The sequence below is a fragment of the Larimichthys crocea genome, chromosome VII, assembly GCF_000972845.2.
Source record: "Larimichthys crocea isolate SSNF chromosome VII, L_crocea_2.0, whole genome shotgun sequence".
In the NCBI taxonomy this organism is placed as follows: Eukaryota; Metazoa; Chordata; class Actinopteri; family Sciaenidae; genus Larimichthys; species Larimichthys crocea.
In genome coordinates, this window is record NC_040017.1 from 28,357,775 (window position 1) to 28,374,643 (window position 16,869).

General features: G+C 47.2%; 1 protein-coding gene across 2 annotated transcripts in view; it reads right to left on the reverse strand.

Annotated features, from left to right (window-relative positions):
• Positions 1-2,437: 2,437 nt before the first annotated feature.
• The window catches only part of LOC113746094 (HIRA-interacting protein 3), a 28,969-nt gene continuing 14,537 nt past the window's right edge, over positions 2,438-16,869 (reverse strand). For both annotated transcript variants that reach the window (XM_027280509.1, XM_027280508.1), the window contains exons 2-4: positions 7,479-9,047; positions 5,963-6,499; positions 2,438-3,050 (exon numbers count right to left, since the gene is read on the reverse strand). In XM_027280509.1, coding sequence (XP_027136310.1) covers positions 3,028-3,050; positions 5,963-6,499; positions 7,479-8,823 — 1,905 coding nt within the window. In that variant the 5' untranslated portion in view covers positions 8,824-9,047 and the 3' untranslated portion in view covers positions 2,438-3,027. The remainder of the gene's footprint in view (positions 3,051-5,962; positions 6,500-7,478; positions 9,048-16,869) is intronic.

Here is a 16,869-nt window from a genome sequence, read left to right on the forward strand (position 1 = left end):
AACGCGGCCGTGAAGCTTTGACAGTCACTCGCTGTTTCAATCAGTTTAACAGACTTGTTGTGGATTCTGCATCAGTGGACTTCAGTCTTCAGTTTGATGTTTCCATCTTCAGTACCGTGTTGTTTGGTTTGTTAATAAATCAAAAGTGAATAAAAAAACCTGTTTGTTTCATTTTTCTGGTCTGATGTCGATGCCTCTCCTTTAAAGACGTGTGCACACTTCCAGTGACAGTACTGCAGTAGCTTTATATTAAATATCTCAGTCCTAAATCATCATCACGGAGCTTAAAAATGTCTTTAAACTTGACCCCGAATCCTCCATCTGCAGACACTAATTTGATCTAATGATAGCAGCTGTAGCCTAAATGTCAGTCGGTCACTTAGAAACTCGTCTGAATTTAAATGTTCTGATGTGGTTTAACCACAAACACTGAGGCCTGGTCTATATTTAGCAGCTGGTGTCTTTACGTTATAATCCGGACATGTAATCCATCTGTTCTGCCTCTTTCCATGGATTCCACTCGAACTGTAACCCAATTAAAGACGCCTGTGACATTCAGACGTCGTCATCATGCCGACATGTTTCTCCATCTGCTGCTCAAAGCTGTTTTGTGAAGACGCCAACGCGTCCGTTATCACGTCGTCCTGTCTGTTAAAATGTCTTGAAAACACAAAGCGCGGTGTTTCACTGTGTGTGTGTTTGCAGCTACTGTACTCCGGCATTACGGCTGTAATAACATAATCCCGGAGATTTGGCCTGACAGCAAAGACAGTATGCTGCCGATTTCAACTGACAGTAGGGAATTATCATCGCCACGCACTCCACAGACGGCTGGACGTGTTATTATCACTGCTGCGAGTCTCAACATGTGGTCCGTCGACCCTGAGAGGGTCGCTGACTGCAGCAGTTCAGATTCATACTTTACATGTGATAATCAACTTGCACTTTACTGTCTTAATACTCGTATTTATGAATATTAAACATGAGACATAAAAACATCAGAATCACCTCTGTCAGGCGAACTGAGGCGTTTAAATCAAACGTTGCTCATTTCAAACCAACCAGACTCAACAACCAGAGCACGGAAGTTGTAGTGAACCGAGGCCTGGATCAGTATTGTTGTTGTGTCACAACAAGTAGTCTGGGTTCAGGTCCAAACTAACGTGAGGATCGAGGCAGCGGTGGACCAACAACTCCTGTGTTCTTACGATCTGGACTCGACAGAGCGATAAACTGGTTTGGTTACCTGTCGGAAAAGGTCGTCAGGTGAAGCACTGAAAATACTCTGAATATAGCACAGGTAGGTCGTAGTATTAATGAATGAATTGACTATGGATCAGTACCTCATACAACATTTCAGATGACACAAACTACTTTAAACCTTCCTGTTGTCTCTCTGAACACTGTATATATATAAATAAATCTAAAGCGGAGAAGAAACAGGAAAAGGTTTAACCTTAGCGACAAGTTCTGTTTCTTCCTAAGTTTATATAAAACTATATTATTAATAAATATACACATACTGTACATATAAATCTAAGCTGTGACAGTGTGTCTGGCATATGGGCGTTCGTCTGCTGTCAGATAATACATACAGATCTACTCTAATACAAAGAAATCTCGTATTATTGCACCCATTACGTAAAAGGATGAGATTATCGATACCCAGATTAATGAGCGCCCAATCATGTTCCAGCGTATATCGCCCTGCATGGGCCGCCCCGTCCCTCCAGTCTCCACCCGCCCCGCCCGGGCCGCCCCGTCCCTCCAGTCTCCACCCGCCCCGCCCGGGCCGCCCCGTCCCTCCAGTCTCCACCCGCCCCGCCCGCCCACACTCCAATCATCCAGATAAAAATAGAAACCCCCACAATGACTTGCAGTTTAGTTGTTAGATTTTAGTCTTTATTGTTCTATTTTTTTTCTTGACAATTTGCTAGCGGACATGTGAAAACTTGGACCAACAAAACATCATCATCATTATTATTATTATTATATTATTATGTTTGTCTTTTTTCTTTTTTTTTAATTACAGCATATCGTCGTCAGACTGCGGTAACAGTGAGAAGATGTTTTTAGAAAATAAAACAAGAAAGAAAAATTCAAACAGGAAAGAAAGAAAAAAAACTTTTGACTTTAATATCGGATGGTTGTTTTTTTCTTCTTTTTTTTAATTCTTCTTCATGTACACAATATCAGTCTAAAAACATTAACACACAGAGCTGAAGACATTGCAGTGTTGGTTGGGAAGTGGCCAGTCCTCAGGGCAGTTTATATACTGTAGCAACATGGTCCGGCTGTACTGTCAAATATCTACGGGGACAGATGGGGAGGGGGGGGGGTGGAAGAGGGGGTGGAGGTGGGAGGGTGATGGGGTGGGGACTACAAACCAAAATGGCCGTCAATATAAAACTAACAGTCTTTTTTTTTTCTTTTTTCTTTTTTTTTTATTGTCGTTTAAATCCACCAACCAGGAGTCGGCCGGCAGAGACAGGGCGGGGTTAAGTAGCTCGGCGAGGATGGGTTCGGGTCCGGGTATCGGGCGGGCGGGGTTTAAAGGAGGGGGTGGGGTTTAAAGGAGGGGGTGGAATGTCTCGATTTTCATTTTTTACATTTCTGCATTTTTCTTTTCTCTCGTAGACAATATAAAATCTCACAGACAAGCAAAGAAAAGATAAAAACACCGGATGTACACGTTCGTATGTATGCATGTGTCGGAGGACAGAGGGGATGGATGGAGGGAGGGATGGAGGGGTGGAAAGAAGGGCTGAATTATTGCTTTCTGAGTGATTATTATTTCTCACTTCTCATCTACATGAACTGCATCTTTCTCATTCTCTCAATCTCTCTCTCTCTCTTTCTCACCATGGTGATCTGATAACACGTGATTACTCCGTTTACTCGGGAGGAAGGAGGAGGGATGAAGGGAAGGAGGAAGGGGGGAGGAGGGAGGAGGAGTTAGGGATGTGGGTTGGGGTCAGAGCTCCTTGCTCAGCGAATCCCGGCAGTTCTAATCCTCTTTGTGTAGCCTCACACGTTTCCCGCCTTTTTGTCTGGTAAATGATAACAGAAAAAATGTATTAAAAAATAGGAAAAAGAATAATAATAATAAACAGTCATATAAAAAGGGTTATAGGTTTATGTGTGTTTAGTGGTTTAGTACAGATGCTGCTCTCTTCTAGTGTTGGGTTAGTGTAAGTTAGTATTGTGTTAAGGACGTACACAAAGCAAACAACAACAACAACAACACAACAGTTTGATGACACCATAAATCACGTTAAACAGGAGGATCGTCCTCCACCTGTGTTTGTGCTCAACACCTTAAAAAGACGAATAACCCGACGCCCACCGACAGAGGAGGCCGGTTAATCTGGCTCGCCTGTGACACTTTGATTTCGGACGCTAATCCGTTGATGGACTCGACACTATCGATGTCTGCTAAACCAGCTAACTATCTGAGATACAGCTAGTTAGCACCAGCAGCCAGCCGGAGGGTGGAGGACGGAGGTCAGAACTCGAAGGTCGAGGGTCCAAAAGCTTTTGGTGGTTCGTACGTACGTTCGTGTCGGCTCAATGCAGCAGCTCGGTCATGGAAAACTAAGATGCTGCAGTACTGCCCTAGTCTCATTTATGGATGTTTCGTTACATAACATTCATCACTGGTAAAACCTCTTTGGGCCGTGTACTGGAATTAAATACTCCTCTTCAAAACGAACGAGCAGAGTCTTGCAGCATTCATTTTTTGTAAGTTGGCGATCGCATTAATGTGTCACCAAAACACAAAGTCTTCCTGAGATAATTCATTTTGGGTTTCACTGCAGTTCATTCAGTGTTAGCATGGAAGACTGCAAGAAAAGAGACTCAAATGTCTGCAACAGTTTACATTATTATCTTTGTAATGACGTTCAGTCATAGCTGGAAGACTTTCCACTCGAGGGAGAGACCAAATGTGCAAAAATAAATGGAATCTGTTCTAATTGATAAATCAATGATTAGCGTCACCCTGGTTCCTTTGACACCTATGAGTTCATGATGCTTTGTCTTCACAGATGAAGACAAAGCATAAATGCAATCAGCAGAAGTAAGTTAGGCTATAAACAAACTATACAACAGCTGCACTTTAACGTCACCACCAAGCTTTGAGTGTTTGGTGTGATGACGTCTGTAGTTTCTTTTAACCACTTGTTAGCAGCTTTCTTTTCTAACCTTCTGGGTTTTTATCAGTTGTGTTTCTGTCTATGGGTGATTGCTAGGAGCCAAGAGGATCAACACGACACGCAAGCGCTTCACAAAAATGTATTATATGTTCACCAACTTGGAGACGAGGGAACTGTTTCTGGGTTTCAGGACTGATTCCTGCAGAACTCTGTTGGGTTTTTCGAGCATTTTCAGTCTGAACGCCAAAGAACTGCATGAACGTCAACCAGTTTCAATCAGTCTCAGCTTTTTGTGCTCTTCTTCTGTGCTGGTGGGTACAAAGTTGAAAACGAAAAATTCTAAAGGTGTCACATCCGATTGGATCAACGTAATCACACAGTGTTTGTATGAATGGGAAGATCTTTCCAGAGTTGACTCTGGATCTATAAAACTTCACCGACATGACAGCATCTCATTGAGTAATGGACATTTGATAATGTATCTGATTAATCTTCTATTAAATGATATTTATTTATATGTGCAGAGCCGGCTTCATGTCTCAATGAGCCAAACACTTTTAGCAAACCGCACAGCAGCGGCCGCAACGTTCTCCGCAAACATCTGTTGGGCTGTTTGATCAAAGCAAGGCGGTTTGCTGGACACCGAGCCTCGCGCTGAACCCGAATGGACGGGAGGATGCTGGCATTGATCAATAATGGAGGAGGGAACAGAGCACCTTCTGGTTCACCTCCCAGGCGGGAACATGTGAGAAACGAGTACGAAGGAGAGAGAAGAGGAGCTTTTACTGCCTCTAAATGAATAAAATAAAAATAAAAAACGTCTGGAGATGTCACAGTTAATCTCCATCATCCATCCGTTCATGTCTGTGGGTCATAACAGACCAGAACCAGAACCAAAATCAAACAAATCTGCTTTTAAAGGAGTGCAGGGGCTGTCGTTAGCTCGTCACGGAGCGCTTCAACTGTTACTTATATTTTTATACAATTCATAGACGGTCAGCCTCCAACCGTCGCTGCCCCGGGAATCCGCGTCACCACCTGAGTCCCGTTATCGTTGTTTGGCTGTGCATGAACTCGACATTATGAAATCAGGAAATTAAACAATGCTTCTCTCTCTCTTTCTTTAAAGGGATTCAGGAAGAACTGCTGTGTTACTCTGTTATCATGCAATCACCAGGAAGGCTGACGTGTGTCTGCACAGTGAGTTTACTAAAATCTAAAGTTTTTCTGTCTGCATGTGTTCGGCATGGAGCTGGAGTCAGGATGGAGTTCGCGTCACATCCCGAGTCCAGCTCCTTATTTACACACAGATTCCTTTAAGACGTGTGTTTGCATGCGTGTGTGTGCAGAATCGTGTCTTTATCTACGTCGCGGTGTGCGGGAGCGTTCCTAAACGTCGGCGTCGTAACACCCGTTCAGACCGTTGTCGACGCACAGCTCCCGCTCTAATTGGTCAGTCGCTGCTGACATCACGTTTTGAACGATGGCCACTGCTGCGTCTCGGAGATCCCTCTTCCTCATCTCCTCCTCCTCCTCCTCATCCTCATCCTCCACCTCCTCCTCCCTCTCTGACTCTGCACCGTCAGGACAGCCTCCATTTTCTGGAGCCTCCCCTCCCTCCTCCTCCTCCTCCTCCTCCTCCTCCACCCTGCTAATGGTTAGTGCGAGCTGCGTTTGCTGGCAGCTGGTTGTATCTGGTGTGGTGCTAACAGTAGTTAGTTGCTGTCTGTTGTTAGTTTCTCCTTCTTTGTTGCTGCTGCTGCTGTTTTGTGGCTCATCAGAGTCCTGGTCGGCGTGCTCTAACTCACCGCTGTTCACAGCTGCTGTGGCGTTGATGATCTTGGCGTTGGCCTCGTCTTTCGGCCCCGCCTCCTTGGTCTTCTTCACGGGGCTGCCCCCTGTCGTCTTCTCCTCCTCCTGGTGATTGTGTGTGGCGTGCTCCTCCGCCGTACCGTTGGAGCAGCCGTTCTCCCCGTTGGTCACCGGAGCTTCAGCCGGCGTCTTCTCTGCCTCCTTCGCCGCCTCCCCTCCGTTCTCCGCTGCCTCCTCCGTCTTCTCGCTTGCCACTGCATCTTTGTCATTGGACTCCTCACTTGTTGTAGCAGCTTCGCCATCGGCGCCCCCTTCCTCCGCTGCTTCTCCTCCCTCCGTTGCTTCTCCTCCCTCCGTTGCTTCTCCTCCCTCCGTGGCCTCCTCTTCTTCCTTGGCGCCCTCACCCATGTCCACGCTGGTGGATTTGCCCTTCCGCATGATGAAGTTCTTCAGGGAAACCGCACGACCGAAATGCGAGCGCTTGGTCTTGGCGGACTTGCCGTCTTTGCCCTCCTCGGCTGCTCCCTCCTCACCTGGAGAGAAGGAAAGAGTTCAGGGTTAGTGTTTTTATCACATCGCTAACTGAGTCATTAGCAGGCAACAGAACCGGGCTCAGCAGCTGGACCAGACCGGGTTCGAGCAGAGCCTCTGAGACCAACAGCGAATAACGTTACACTACCGAGGTGATTTACAGACTTTATGATGGATCACGCAAGAGCCAAACCAAGAAAACCACCTGATAGGCTGCTGTGTTCACTGTTAGACTGGACCCTGCCGGTTCAGAGGTTCTGTCGCTGTGTTCACTGTTAGACTGGACACTGCCGGTTCAGAGGTTCTGTCGCTGTGTTCACTGTTAAGACTGGACACTGCTGGGTCAGAGGTTCTGTCGCTGTGTTCACTGTTGGACTGGACACTGCTGGGTCAGAGGTTCTGTTCAGTTTGAACAGTGAGGAAGTAAACAGCATGCTGGGCTGAACTCTTTGGAGATGATCCAGCTCTTTAGGTGCTGGAGGTTCAACGTTCCTCTGTAGTTACATTTGGATTTAAAATACCAATGCGACAGTGCTACATAATCAACATTTATCTCATCTCATTTATCGCTGTTTAAACTAACGTCCTCCGTTCAGTAAAAACCAAATTACCACGAGCCCAGGGTTCTTTATGCAGCCGCGGGCAGACGGTTAGTTAAATTTAGTCTTTACTGTTGACTGAAGCTCGGCTGTGATTTGAATTTCACATCAGATGTTGAATATTTTATTTGGGGAGAATGTTCAATTACATTACCTCCCCCAGAATTAGCAAGGCGCCAGCTGCTGTCGGGTCCCTGGACAGGGACACGGTGTTAATGTTGTCCACGTTGAACCTCGTCAAACTGGGCTTGAATACATGTGCATGGTTTTGTTCTACATGTTCTGCTCTTGTTGATCGATGTGATACCGGTGTACCTGTCCGAGTCATGCCCTCTCTAAAGGGTGTAGATGTGGAGGGGGGATTATCGGTTCATCCTCTTACCTGAAGTGACAGCTGCAGTTGCGTCCTCCTCGCCACTGGGGGCGGACTCTGTGTTGGTGCGTTTGGACTTGGGGATGACTCGCTTCTTGAAGGAGGTCCAGATCTCATTGGCGTGTTGCGTCACCGTCCCGCCTCCTGCTGCCTTCTCCTCCTCGCCTGCCTCAGCTTTCTCCTTGTCCTCGCCTCCCTCTGTCTTGCCCTCCTCTGATCCTCCTTCTTTAGCCTCCTCTCCTTCTTCCACACTTGCAGCCTCCTCTGGCTTCACGTCTCCCGACTCTTTGTCGGAGCCCTTGGCCTTGCCGCTGATGCCCACCATGGATGGGTCCCTCTTCAGGCCCTGGAAGGTCCAGGAGCGTTTCAGCTTCCACCTCTTCTGCCCCGACTCCTTTGAGTCCAGCGTGGAGGAGTCTCCACCTCCTCCTTCTCCATCTACACCCTCCTCCTTGCCTTCCTCTACTCCTGCCGAGCTCTTTTTGTGCCCCTTCTGAGCCATGATCTTCTTGAAGGAGTGCCAGCGCTTCATGTGCTTGGTGGTTGCCGAAGTCGAGGCTTTCTGTTCACCTTCTGCACCTTCTTCTGCACCTCCCTCTGCTCCGCCTGCTGCTCCTCCCTCCTCTATGGTCGACTCTGCAGTGGTGTTAAGTGCTTCAGGATCTTCCAGCCGGTCCAGGGACTTGGACCGAACCTTTATTGGTTTCTGGGGTTCTGCGGCGCCACCGTCCTTCTTGTCGGTGCTGCGATGGGAGAAGATCCTCGCCACCGGCTTCCTGATCAGATCTCGAACTGTGGATTTGGACTCTGCCCCTTTGCCCTTCTCCGCCTTCTTCTCCTCCTCCTTCTCGCCATTTTCTGGAGCTTTCTCTATTGCTGCTTCTCCTTCTGCACCTCCCTCTGCTCCCTCTGCAGCCTCCTCAGCTCCTTTCTCACCCTCTTTCTCGCCTCCTTCAGCGGCGTTCTCCTCTCCGGCGGCTGTGCTGTGCTCTTTCTTCTTCCGTCCTCCCATCACTTTCCCCAGGCCGCTCTTGTTGAGGAACGAGTCCAGGAACGAGGTCTTGGGCTCGGCTGAGGAGGCGTTTTCTGAACTCTGGGCCGGTGCCGTCTCTTCGCTCGCTGCTTCTCCTTCCTCGCCTCCCTCTGCTGCCGCTGTATCGTTACTCACAGTCTCTTTGTTATCAACAACCTCGCTGTTGACAGTGCTGCCATCTTTATCGACAACCTCGCTGTTGACAGTCTCTGAGTTTGCGTTGGCGTTTTTGGCCGGCTGCTCCGCCTCTGTCGGCTTGCTCTCGGGGGTTTTCCCGTCTTCCTGGACCACCGGCGCCGCGTTGGCCTCCGTCGCCGCCATTTTGGAAAACAACAAACAAACAAGAACAAAAAAAAGCCTTCCTTCCTTCCTTCCTTCCTTCCTTCCTTCCCTGGCCTTCTGCCCTCCTCTTCCTCTCTTCCTTGCTCTCTCTCTCTGGTTTGTCTTTCCTCCCGCTGTGATGGCGCTCTCAGGTCATGGAGATCAGGGTGGAGAACAGTTGCGAGGAGGAAAGATACTCAGCATCCTACTAACCCTCCAAACTCCTGCAGAGAAAGAGAGACAGGGAGGAAAGAGGCACAGATGGTTAATAGTCTGAATCAACACCATAGACACTCAATTAGTCTGGTCTAGACTGTGAATGGGGAACGAAGTGTAACAAAATACAGAATCTCAGCGGAAAATGCGATGCAATTAAGATGTTTCCTAATCAGTCACACCAAAATTCACACCGTGTGATTTGATGTGGGACACACACTTCTTCTTCTTCTTCTGACAGATCTATCATGACCTTGGCTCTTGTTTGTTCAGAGGATTCAAAATATTTATCAGCTAACATTTAAAAAGAGTTTGAGAGATTTGGTGTTGCACGAGAAGTACGTAACGCTTTACGGCATCAAGTGACAGACCACCAAGGTTGTGTTTGGTCCTGGGTCTGGAGTTTCCTGATGGACAGTGAAGTATTCTGCCAACTGTAGCTGCTGTTAGCTCGTGTTAACTTCGTCGTTATATGAGCAGCAACAGTGTGTTTGCATCTTCAGGTTGCAGATGGATCTGTTGCTGTTTTCTGTCTCTGGAAAAACCTGCTCAGACGTCTCCTTTAAACACGGCTCGCTTCGTAGCACCTTTGGAGAATTTAATGAATGAATAAGCAGATCAATGAAATGTGTGAGTCACACGCTGATGTGGAGTAACCGACTTTCAGCTGCGAGTCCAGACGTTTAGTGAAAAACACAGTCGCTCGCTCTCAGAGGACGAGGAGAGAGAAAAGAGTGAGTCAGACTGACGGAGAGGAGGAGGAGGAGGAGGAGGAGGAGGAGGAGGAGGAGGCTGCAGACTGAGGAGGAGAAACAATCACAGTGGAGGAGAAGGAGGCGAGCGAGGGAGGAGAACACAGACAGACAGACGGAGAGAGAGCGGGGTGTAAACACACATCACATGCTTCAAATCACCTCACCATGCTGTAACACGACTGACCGACTGTTTGACTGCTTCAACAGCAGCCAGGCTCACGGAGACTACGTCCAGGTTTTAGACAGTCTGTGGGGACGTCACAGAGACTACGTCCAGGTTTTAGACAGTCTGCGGGGACGTCACGGAGACTACGTCCAGGTTTTAGTCAGTCTGCGGTCTTTCCTCTGCCTGATAACTGTGTCACACTGATGCAGTTTCACACGGTCGTGTAAAGATTGAACAGTTTCCCTGGAAGACGTGATTGAGTCGAACTATCCAAATTTACAATTCATCGAGTCCACGAGGGGCCTTAAATAGAATTCATGCAGACGTCCAAAGAGTGAGCTCGTTAAGAGTTAAGAAGATTCATAATTACACGCTCAGCATGCATTTCATCCCCTCGTGACTTCAGACTCGTCATGGCACTGATGTGACCTTGAATCCAGAGGAGGGATGTTGGTTTGGTTTGTGCCGCAGAGTAAAATACAGAATATGAAACCATTAGAGGCTGACGGCCTCATCAGGACGGGTCCAGTTTGTTTAAAAAAGACTTTATATTTACAGATTGTCTTAGTGCTATTAAATTGGACAATCTGAGCTCACTGCTGCTTTGAAATAAAATCAATATTAACATAATATCAAACTTTTTAAAAAATGTCCAGAAAATATCTGAGAAATACGAGTCCCAGCTGGACAAAAAGCTTGTCAAGATTCGTAACATTTGGTTTCAAACTCACATTAGTTGACTTAATAATGAATAAACAAAGATTTTTAAGATGTCATGAGTCAGTTTCGTATATTTTTAAAGATCCTTCAAGGTCCTGCAGACACTCTGAACAACACAGGAGGGAACAGAGGAGGTCAGAGAGAGTACACGGGAATTATTTTGATGATAATTCAGCTGCAGACGCCCAACAACCGTCATCACAGCTCCAACAGTTTGCTTGACGTAATATTCAGCAGCAAGTTGCCAGCAACCTGATGTCTACCTGTGTCTAACCTTCCTATGCATGAGCACAAAGACAAACACACTGTTTTTAAAGGATATGTTGTCTCATGAGTTGAAGGTTTATCAGACAACAAACACTGAGCGTTGCTTCATGTTACTGTGATACAGGATTGTGCAACTCAAAGGTTTCATGGCGAGGATCAATCTGATCTTTGACTGTTGAGAACGTCACAGACTTCATGTATCGAACTCAGTCTGAGGATTATGCACAGGGATGTCAGGCTACACAACAAAAGCCAAACCAGGAACGTGAGAGAACGTCCAAGGAGCTGAACTCATGGTCGACTACCAGATGTATGACTGAAGCTCGGGCAGCGTGATCCTCAGAAAGGAACCGTTCATCACGGTCATGTCAACTATGATCAACTCTGCACCGAGGATGTGTACGACTACACATATGACGAGTACGACACCGACTTCCACGATTAAATGACGTTCTGGAAAGTTGCTGGGGGATGGTTTACGATTGATTTACGGGAATAAAACGACCGGGATCTTTGGCACATGCTTCGGCAGTGCGTGGCTCTAACTTCTTGTTTAACGCTCCACCAACTTAAAACGTGATGAAATGATTCAGTCGTGTCTCTTCTAGACTCTACAAACATTATCGGACTGAATGGATTAAATTCTGATTTCTCTGGGGGCCTTCAGGCTGAAAGTGTTTTGGATTATATGGTTTGGTTTCACCTTTGTGATGCCTCACGTGGTTTTCTAAGAGCGTGACTTCTGGAGCCGGCCTCAAGTGGACATTAGAGGATCTGCAGTTTTTACTGGTTCATCGTCGTTAAACGAGGATTTACGGATGAATCCGACGGCGACACGCGAATAAAAATCAACGTTGTGGCTTTAAACGCGTTTTTTTTTTCTTCATGTTTGAGGCTCGTTCAGCCTCACGAGACGACGTCTTTGTTTCAGTTCGTCTTTATTTCAGTTTGTCTTTATTTCAGTTCGTCTTTATTTCAGTTTGTCTTTATTTCCACGCTGCAGCAGCGTCAGTGTCGGATGCTGGATGTGAGGCTGAAGCCCCGAGGTGTTGGAACAGCATCAGACAGAGGAGGACGACAAAATGGAGGGAGGGAGGAGAGGATGGAGGAGGAGGGGTGCAGACATGGGCTGATTGTGAATCGTCCTCTCTGTTTTGATTCGTCTGTCTTTCTTTACCTCCGTCTGTCTGGCTTTTCCCCTTCTCTGTCTCTTCTCGTCAGCATCTCTTGCCCTCGTTTACCTCTCCTCTCTTTCACTTCCTTCACCATCCCTTCTTCTGTCTCGTCTCTCGCTCTCTTCATGTCTTTCTCTCATTCACCTCCCTCTCTCTCTGTTTCTGACCTTTCTCTGTGTCTCATTCTCTCGTTCTATAACCGATCACACACTCCCGTAACCTCATTTAAAACTTAAAAAACCAAGGACACGCCGCGTCACTGATGCTGAACCGGGTTCAGTCAGAACCATCGATCTGCAGTCCTGCAGCTCTGGTCCAAACTGCTGCACCGAAAAAGTAACAACTGCTGCAGTTTTAACACTTAGCAGGGACGCGGGAGGTCCGGATAATGATGTCATACCGAATGCAACCAGAGCAACGACACAGGCAACAACCGCAGAGCGCCAAACACATTAAAGTCCCGGTCTTTGTACTGTAGATAGTTTCAGTTACAGACGTCTTTACTTTGATTTTATTTTGGCGGGGATCCACATCATCAGTGAACACAGGGACAGACTCGGCTCTCACTGCCCAGACAGAGGCTGTTTTCTGGGGGACAGGTTACTACTAACTCCTGCAGGCACTGAATGTTTCAGCTGTGTGAGACTGATAAAATGTGAAACGTGAAAAATAACGTGATGTGTTAATGAAGACGACGGGACGGACACCTGTTGGCTCAGTTCTGTCTTTGGCTCCAGAAACGTGAACGTTATTTTAGCTCGACAACAAACGCCAGCCTGAAAAAACTGAGTGCCAAAACTAAATCAAACACAACAGAGTCTTAGTCTTAGTCTTAGAGATCCTAAACCAAACTTAACAAACTAAACGTCTTCTTGCTCTATGAAAACTTAAAATGTTTTACTGAACAACGATTCAATCTGAAATGTCCTGAACAACACAACAAACCCTCCTCCAACCTTTATTTGGGCAGCTGCTCGTTAAATTCAACTTGTAAATGCTTGTGTCGTGCCAGAACAGGAGCTGGACAACACATAAGTTAGTACCATGGATCACGTTAGCTGCTGAACTGACAACTTACAGTCTGGATGATGGTGTCCACCCAGGACAAGACAAGACAGAGTAAATGTGGGACTGACTTTTAGTGGTTGGTGAGAGCTTGGTGAAATAAAAGGCTGAAAGACAGACGCCGAGCTGGGCTGACTGCTGCTGGACTAGGCAGCGATATCAGCTGCTGCTGTAGGTTCTGGTTCTGGTTCTGGGCTGACTGCTGCTGGACTAGGCAGTGAGATCAGCTGCTGCTGGGGACAAATCACAAATGTATTCTACGTAACGTCTCTTTAAACAGGCAGATGATACCACGCTCTGGTTCTGTTGGGAAGTTCTGCGTGATGCAGAAACAAGTTTCCACTTTGTGATGACGAGTAGTTAATGGCGCTGTAATGGGGGTCAATGGGGGGTCAGCGGAGCGTTTCCCCTCTTCACACTGTGATAATAGCCTTCCTCTTCACACCTTCCCTGCCTCCTCAACTCATTTACATCCACACACACACACACACAGTGTGCGTCCTCGGATTAACCCTTTGTGTTGCAGATTGAAGCCTGAAAGCCTCGTCCTGCTCGAGCTGCCGTGTGAAGGTGAAGGAGTGGTTGTTAAGAATCAGGAGGAAGTTTTGTGTTGGTGAAATGAGCCATTTTCATGCACTTAATATTTACTCGCTCCAGTTTAATAAGTCATACCCTTGAATTACTTAATATCTCCCCTCGAGTTCAGGATTCATACTCGAAACACTGACCTGTGACCTCAGTTTGTTTAATTTGAACCCTGGTTCTCTCTGTGGAAGGTCTTTGCCAGAGAACGTCAGATATATTGCAACAAATCATGAGCAGATCATCAGTATGAGCTCTGAGGAATGAGTCCGATAGCCACGAGGCTCGGCCCATTTTCAACCAGTGTTTGCTATAAGTGATGAAAGCCCGTTACACTGCTCACTGCTGGTCTGGACGTTGTGTTCGGTCGCTGCAATGCACAGCGATCAGTTTCTCACATTTGGAGCCACAGTGACTTTTCCCCTCGAGACGAAGGCTCGATGTAACCGTGTGTCTGACCTCCGTCCTGCTGCTGCTGTCATAATGTCGTTAGCTTTTACTGCAAGTTAAGCAAAATGTCTGACAGCCACGCTGCTCACAAACAAGACACTTTTCATTAATCTGAGTCCAAACTGACAATCAGCGGGTTGTCAGCATGACGGTGACACAGAGCTTCAGCACGTCGTCCTGATCAGAACACACGGAAACACCGAGGTCAGGAAGATGAACCAGCTTCAAACGTCTGTGGATCGTATGAAACATTTTACAGAGCGTAATGTATGAAAATAGCAGTGAAGGTGACATTTCAGGTGATGTATAGAGTTTGAAGTACGGAGCCGTGAGTCTGCAGCGTTTCCTAATAAAAACCATCCGTCACATTAAATCAAATCACGCCTGCAGGAAAAATCGCTCCGGTCCGGCGAGAGCGTTCACACTTCACGTTACAGCCTGACGGAGTTACGGTGATAAAGAGCTGCTAGACGCTCAGCCTCACGCCCCAGGACAGCGGGACACAGTGGGACTTGAACCTGTGACCTTTCAGACGGAGGCTAAAGCAGGGGCGGGAAACCGTGTCCGAGCCGCATTCATTCGTACGGTTCATGAACTCATCAGGCTGTTCACAGCACACGGACACGTGATGGAAATCTGTGTTTCCAGGGCGACGTAGCCTCTGTGACACGGCGTCACTTCAAATTAAGACGCTGCAGATACACCTCAGTTATCCACGTCTGGTTAGACTTTCAAAATAAAGTTGCACTAGTTGGGGTTAACCCTAAAAACTGCTCGGCCAGGTTTAATTAAGATCTTAAGATCGTCTCTTGGTTTGTTCGACCCTCTGAATGTGACTTTTATACGACGTCACCTGAGCCTGACAGCACAGGTAGATCCAGGCAGGAGGCTAATGTTACCTCAGTGTGGAGCCTCTGAACAAGGAGCCGAGACGTCATCGAGTGCAGCACCATGAATGTCATCCAAGAGAGGCCGTCCCACAGCGGGCTCTGTTATCTCTGTTTGTACAGTCCACTGTGTGGAGACGACAAAGACTGACAAAGACTGACAAAGACTGACAAAGACTGAAGTCTGCAGAGAGATCAGGGATGCAGCCAGGAGGAGAATGACTGACTATCCTCTGCTCAGAACAGAAACAGTCCAAAGATGTTTGACCTGAACCGGACCAGAGACCTGACTCACAGGACGGACCGTTTCCAGACCGTCTGTGCTCGTACAGTAAAACAAAGTGTGGAGATGCATCTCATCGTCTTAAACTTCAGACTTGCAGACGTCTGGCTGAGAGACAAACCGATCCCAGCCGACACTTTATTATTATTTCTTCAGACTGAAGCTAAAGCCTCTTTTACTTTCAGAGCTACACAACAAATTCCAAACACTATAAAATCAAATCAATGCTTCGTCGGCTCGCGGCCAAGCGGTCTGCCAGATTCCATCGAGATCTGTTCAAAAAGGTTTTAGAGAAATCCTGTTCTCAGACGGCCTCGCTGATCCTCCAGCAGCTCCTGCTGATACAGAGTCCACATCTCCAAACCTGCTGCACAGCGTTCATTTGGAGGATTGAAGCTCGCGAGCAGCAGCAGCTGTCGGCGTAATGATATCTGCAGAAATACGTTCTGCACTGTTGCCTTGCCGCCGTGAAGCTGCAGCAACATTTCATCTGTTCTGTCGCTGCTTTAAGCACAAAGTTATTCCAGCATGAGCTGCTCTCACTGCATCACACGTTAAAATACATGTTTGATCGCTTTAATTACCACATGAAGTCTGATTACTTTGTTCCTGCTGTTAAATTTGGTCCTTTCCGGACACCATACACAGTCTGACTGTGAGCCAATCAGAACAAGCCACAAACAAAGTGTCAAACTCCTGATTGGCTAGGAGTCTGATTTTAATACTCGAGTACAGCTCGAGCTGCTTCTTCTTTAACTGAATCATCCGTCTAATCCTCGGCTGCTCCGTGTTTGCACAGTTTCATTTTTCACGTTGATTTTTACGAAGCGTTGGAGTGAGTACGTGTGATCCGCCCGGCGAGCTTCAACCAGATAAACTCTTGTTGTTGTTGTTGTTGTAGCGCTGGATTAAAGCTGCTGCTGTGTTCCTGCAGCAGATTGCCCTCAGAGGGAACGGACAGGCCTTTTAGTGTAAAGGTATTAAGCTCAGGTCTAATCCAGAGCTCGGAGAGCAGCCAATTTAAACTGGATTCAGCCCACGGGACGACACATCGCTCAGCCTGTCTCTGACAGTCTCTCCATTCAGGGCTTTGTCTCTGATGTCCACAACCTCCCTCTGGTTTCATTCTTATGAATAAATGTAGTTTATACGACAGTCTGCTCAGACACTCATGCAGATGTAGAAATGTAAATGTAAATATTCTCAGTCTGACGGCGTCTTCGTTCGCAGACTTTCAGACTTACACTCGACACTGTGAGTACCCGGGTGGTCGGACACATCTCGCCCTCAGCACCAGCATTGTAAAAATGTCGGTGTTGGAAGCTTCTGGTTCTGGATGTTCATCAGTTCATCCTCTGTCTGAAACAAGTCGTCTCTTTATGTCTAAAGGCCGACGGAGCTGATTGGTCCCGTCCTGACTGTACCACATTTAACGTCCTCGGACTGGAAATCGTCTGTTGCTGAGGCTCGGACTTGCTGG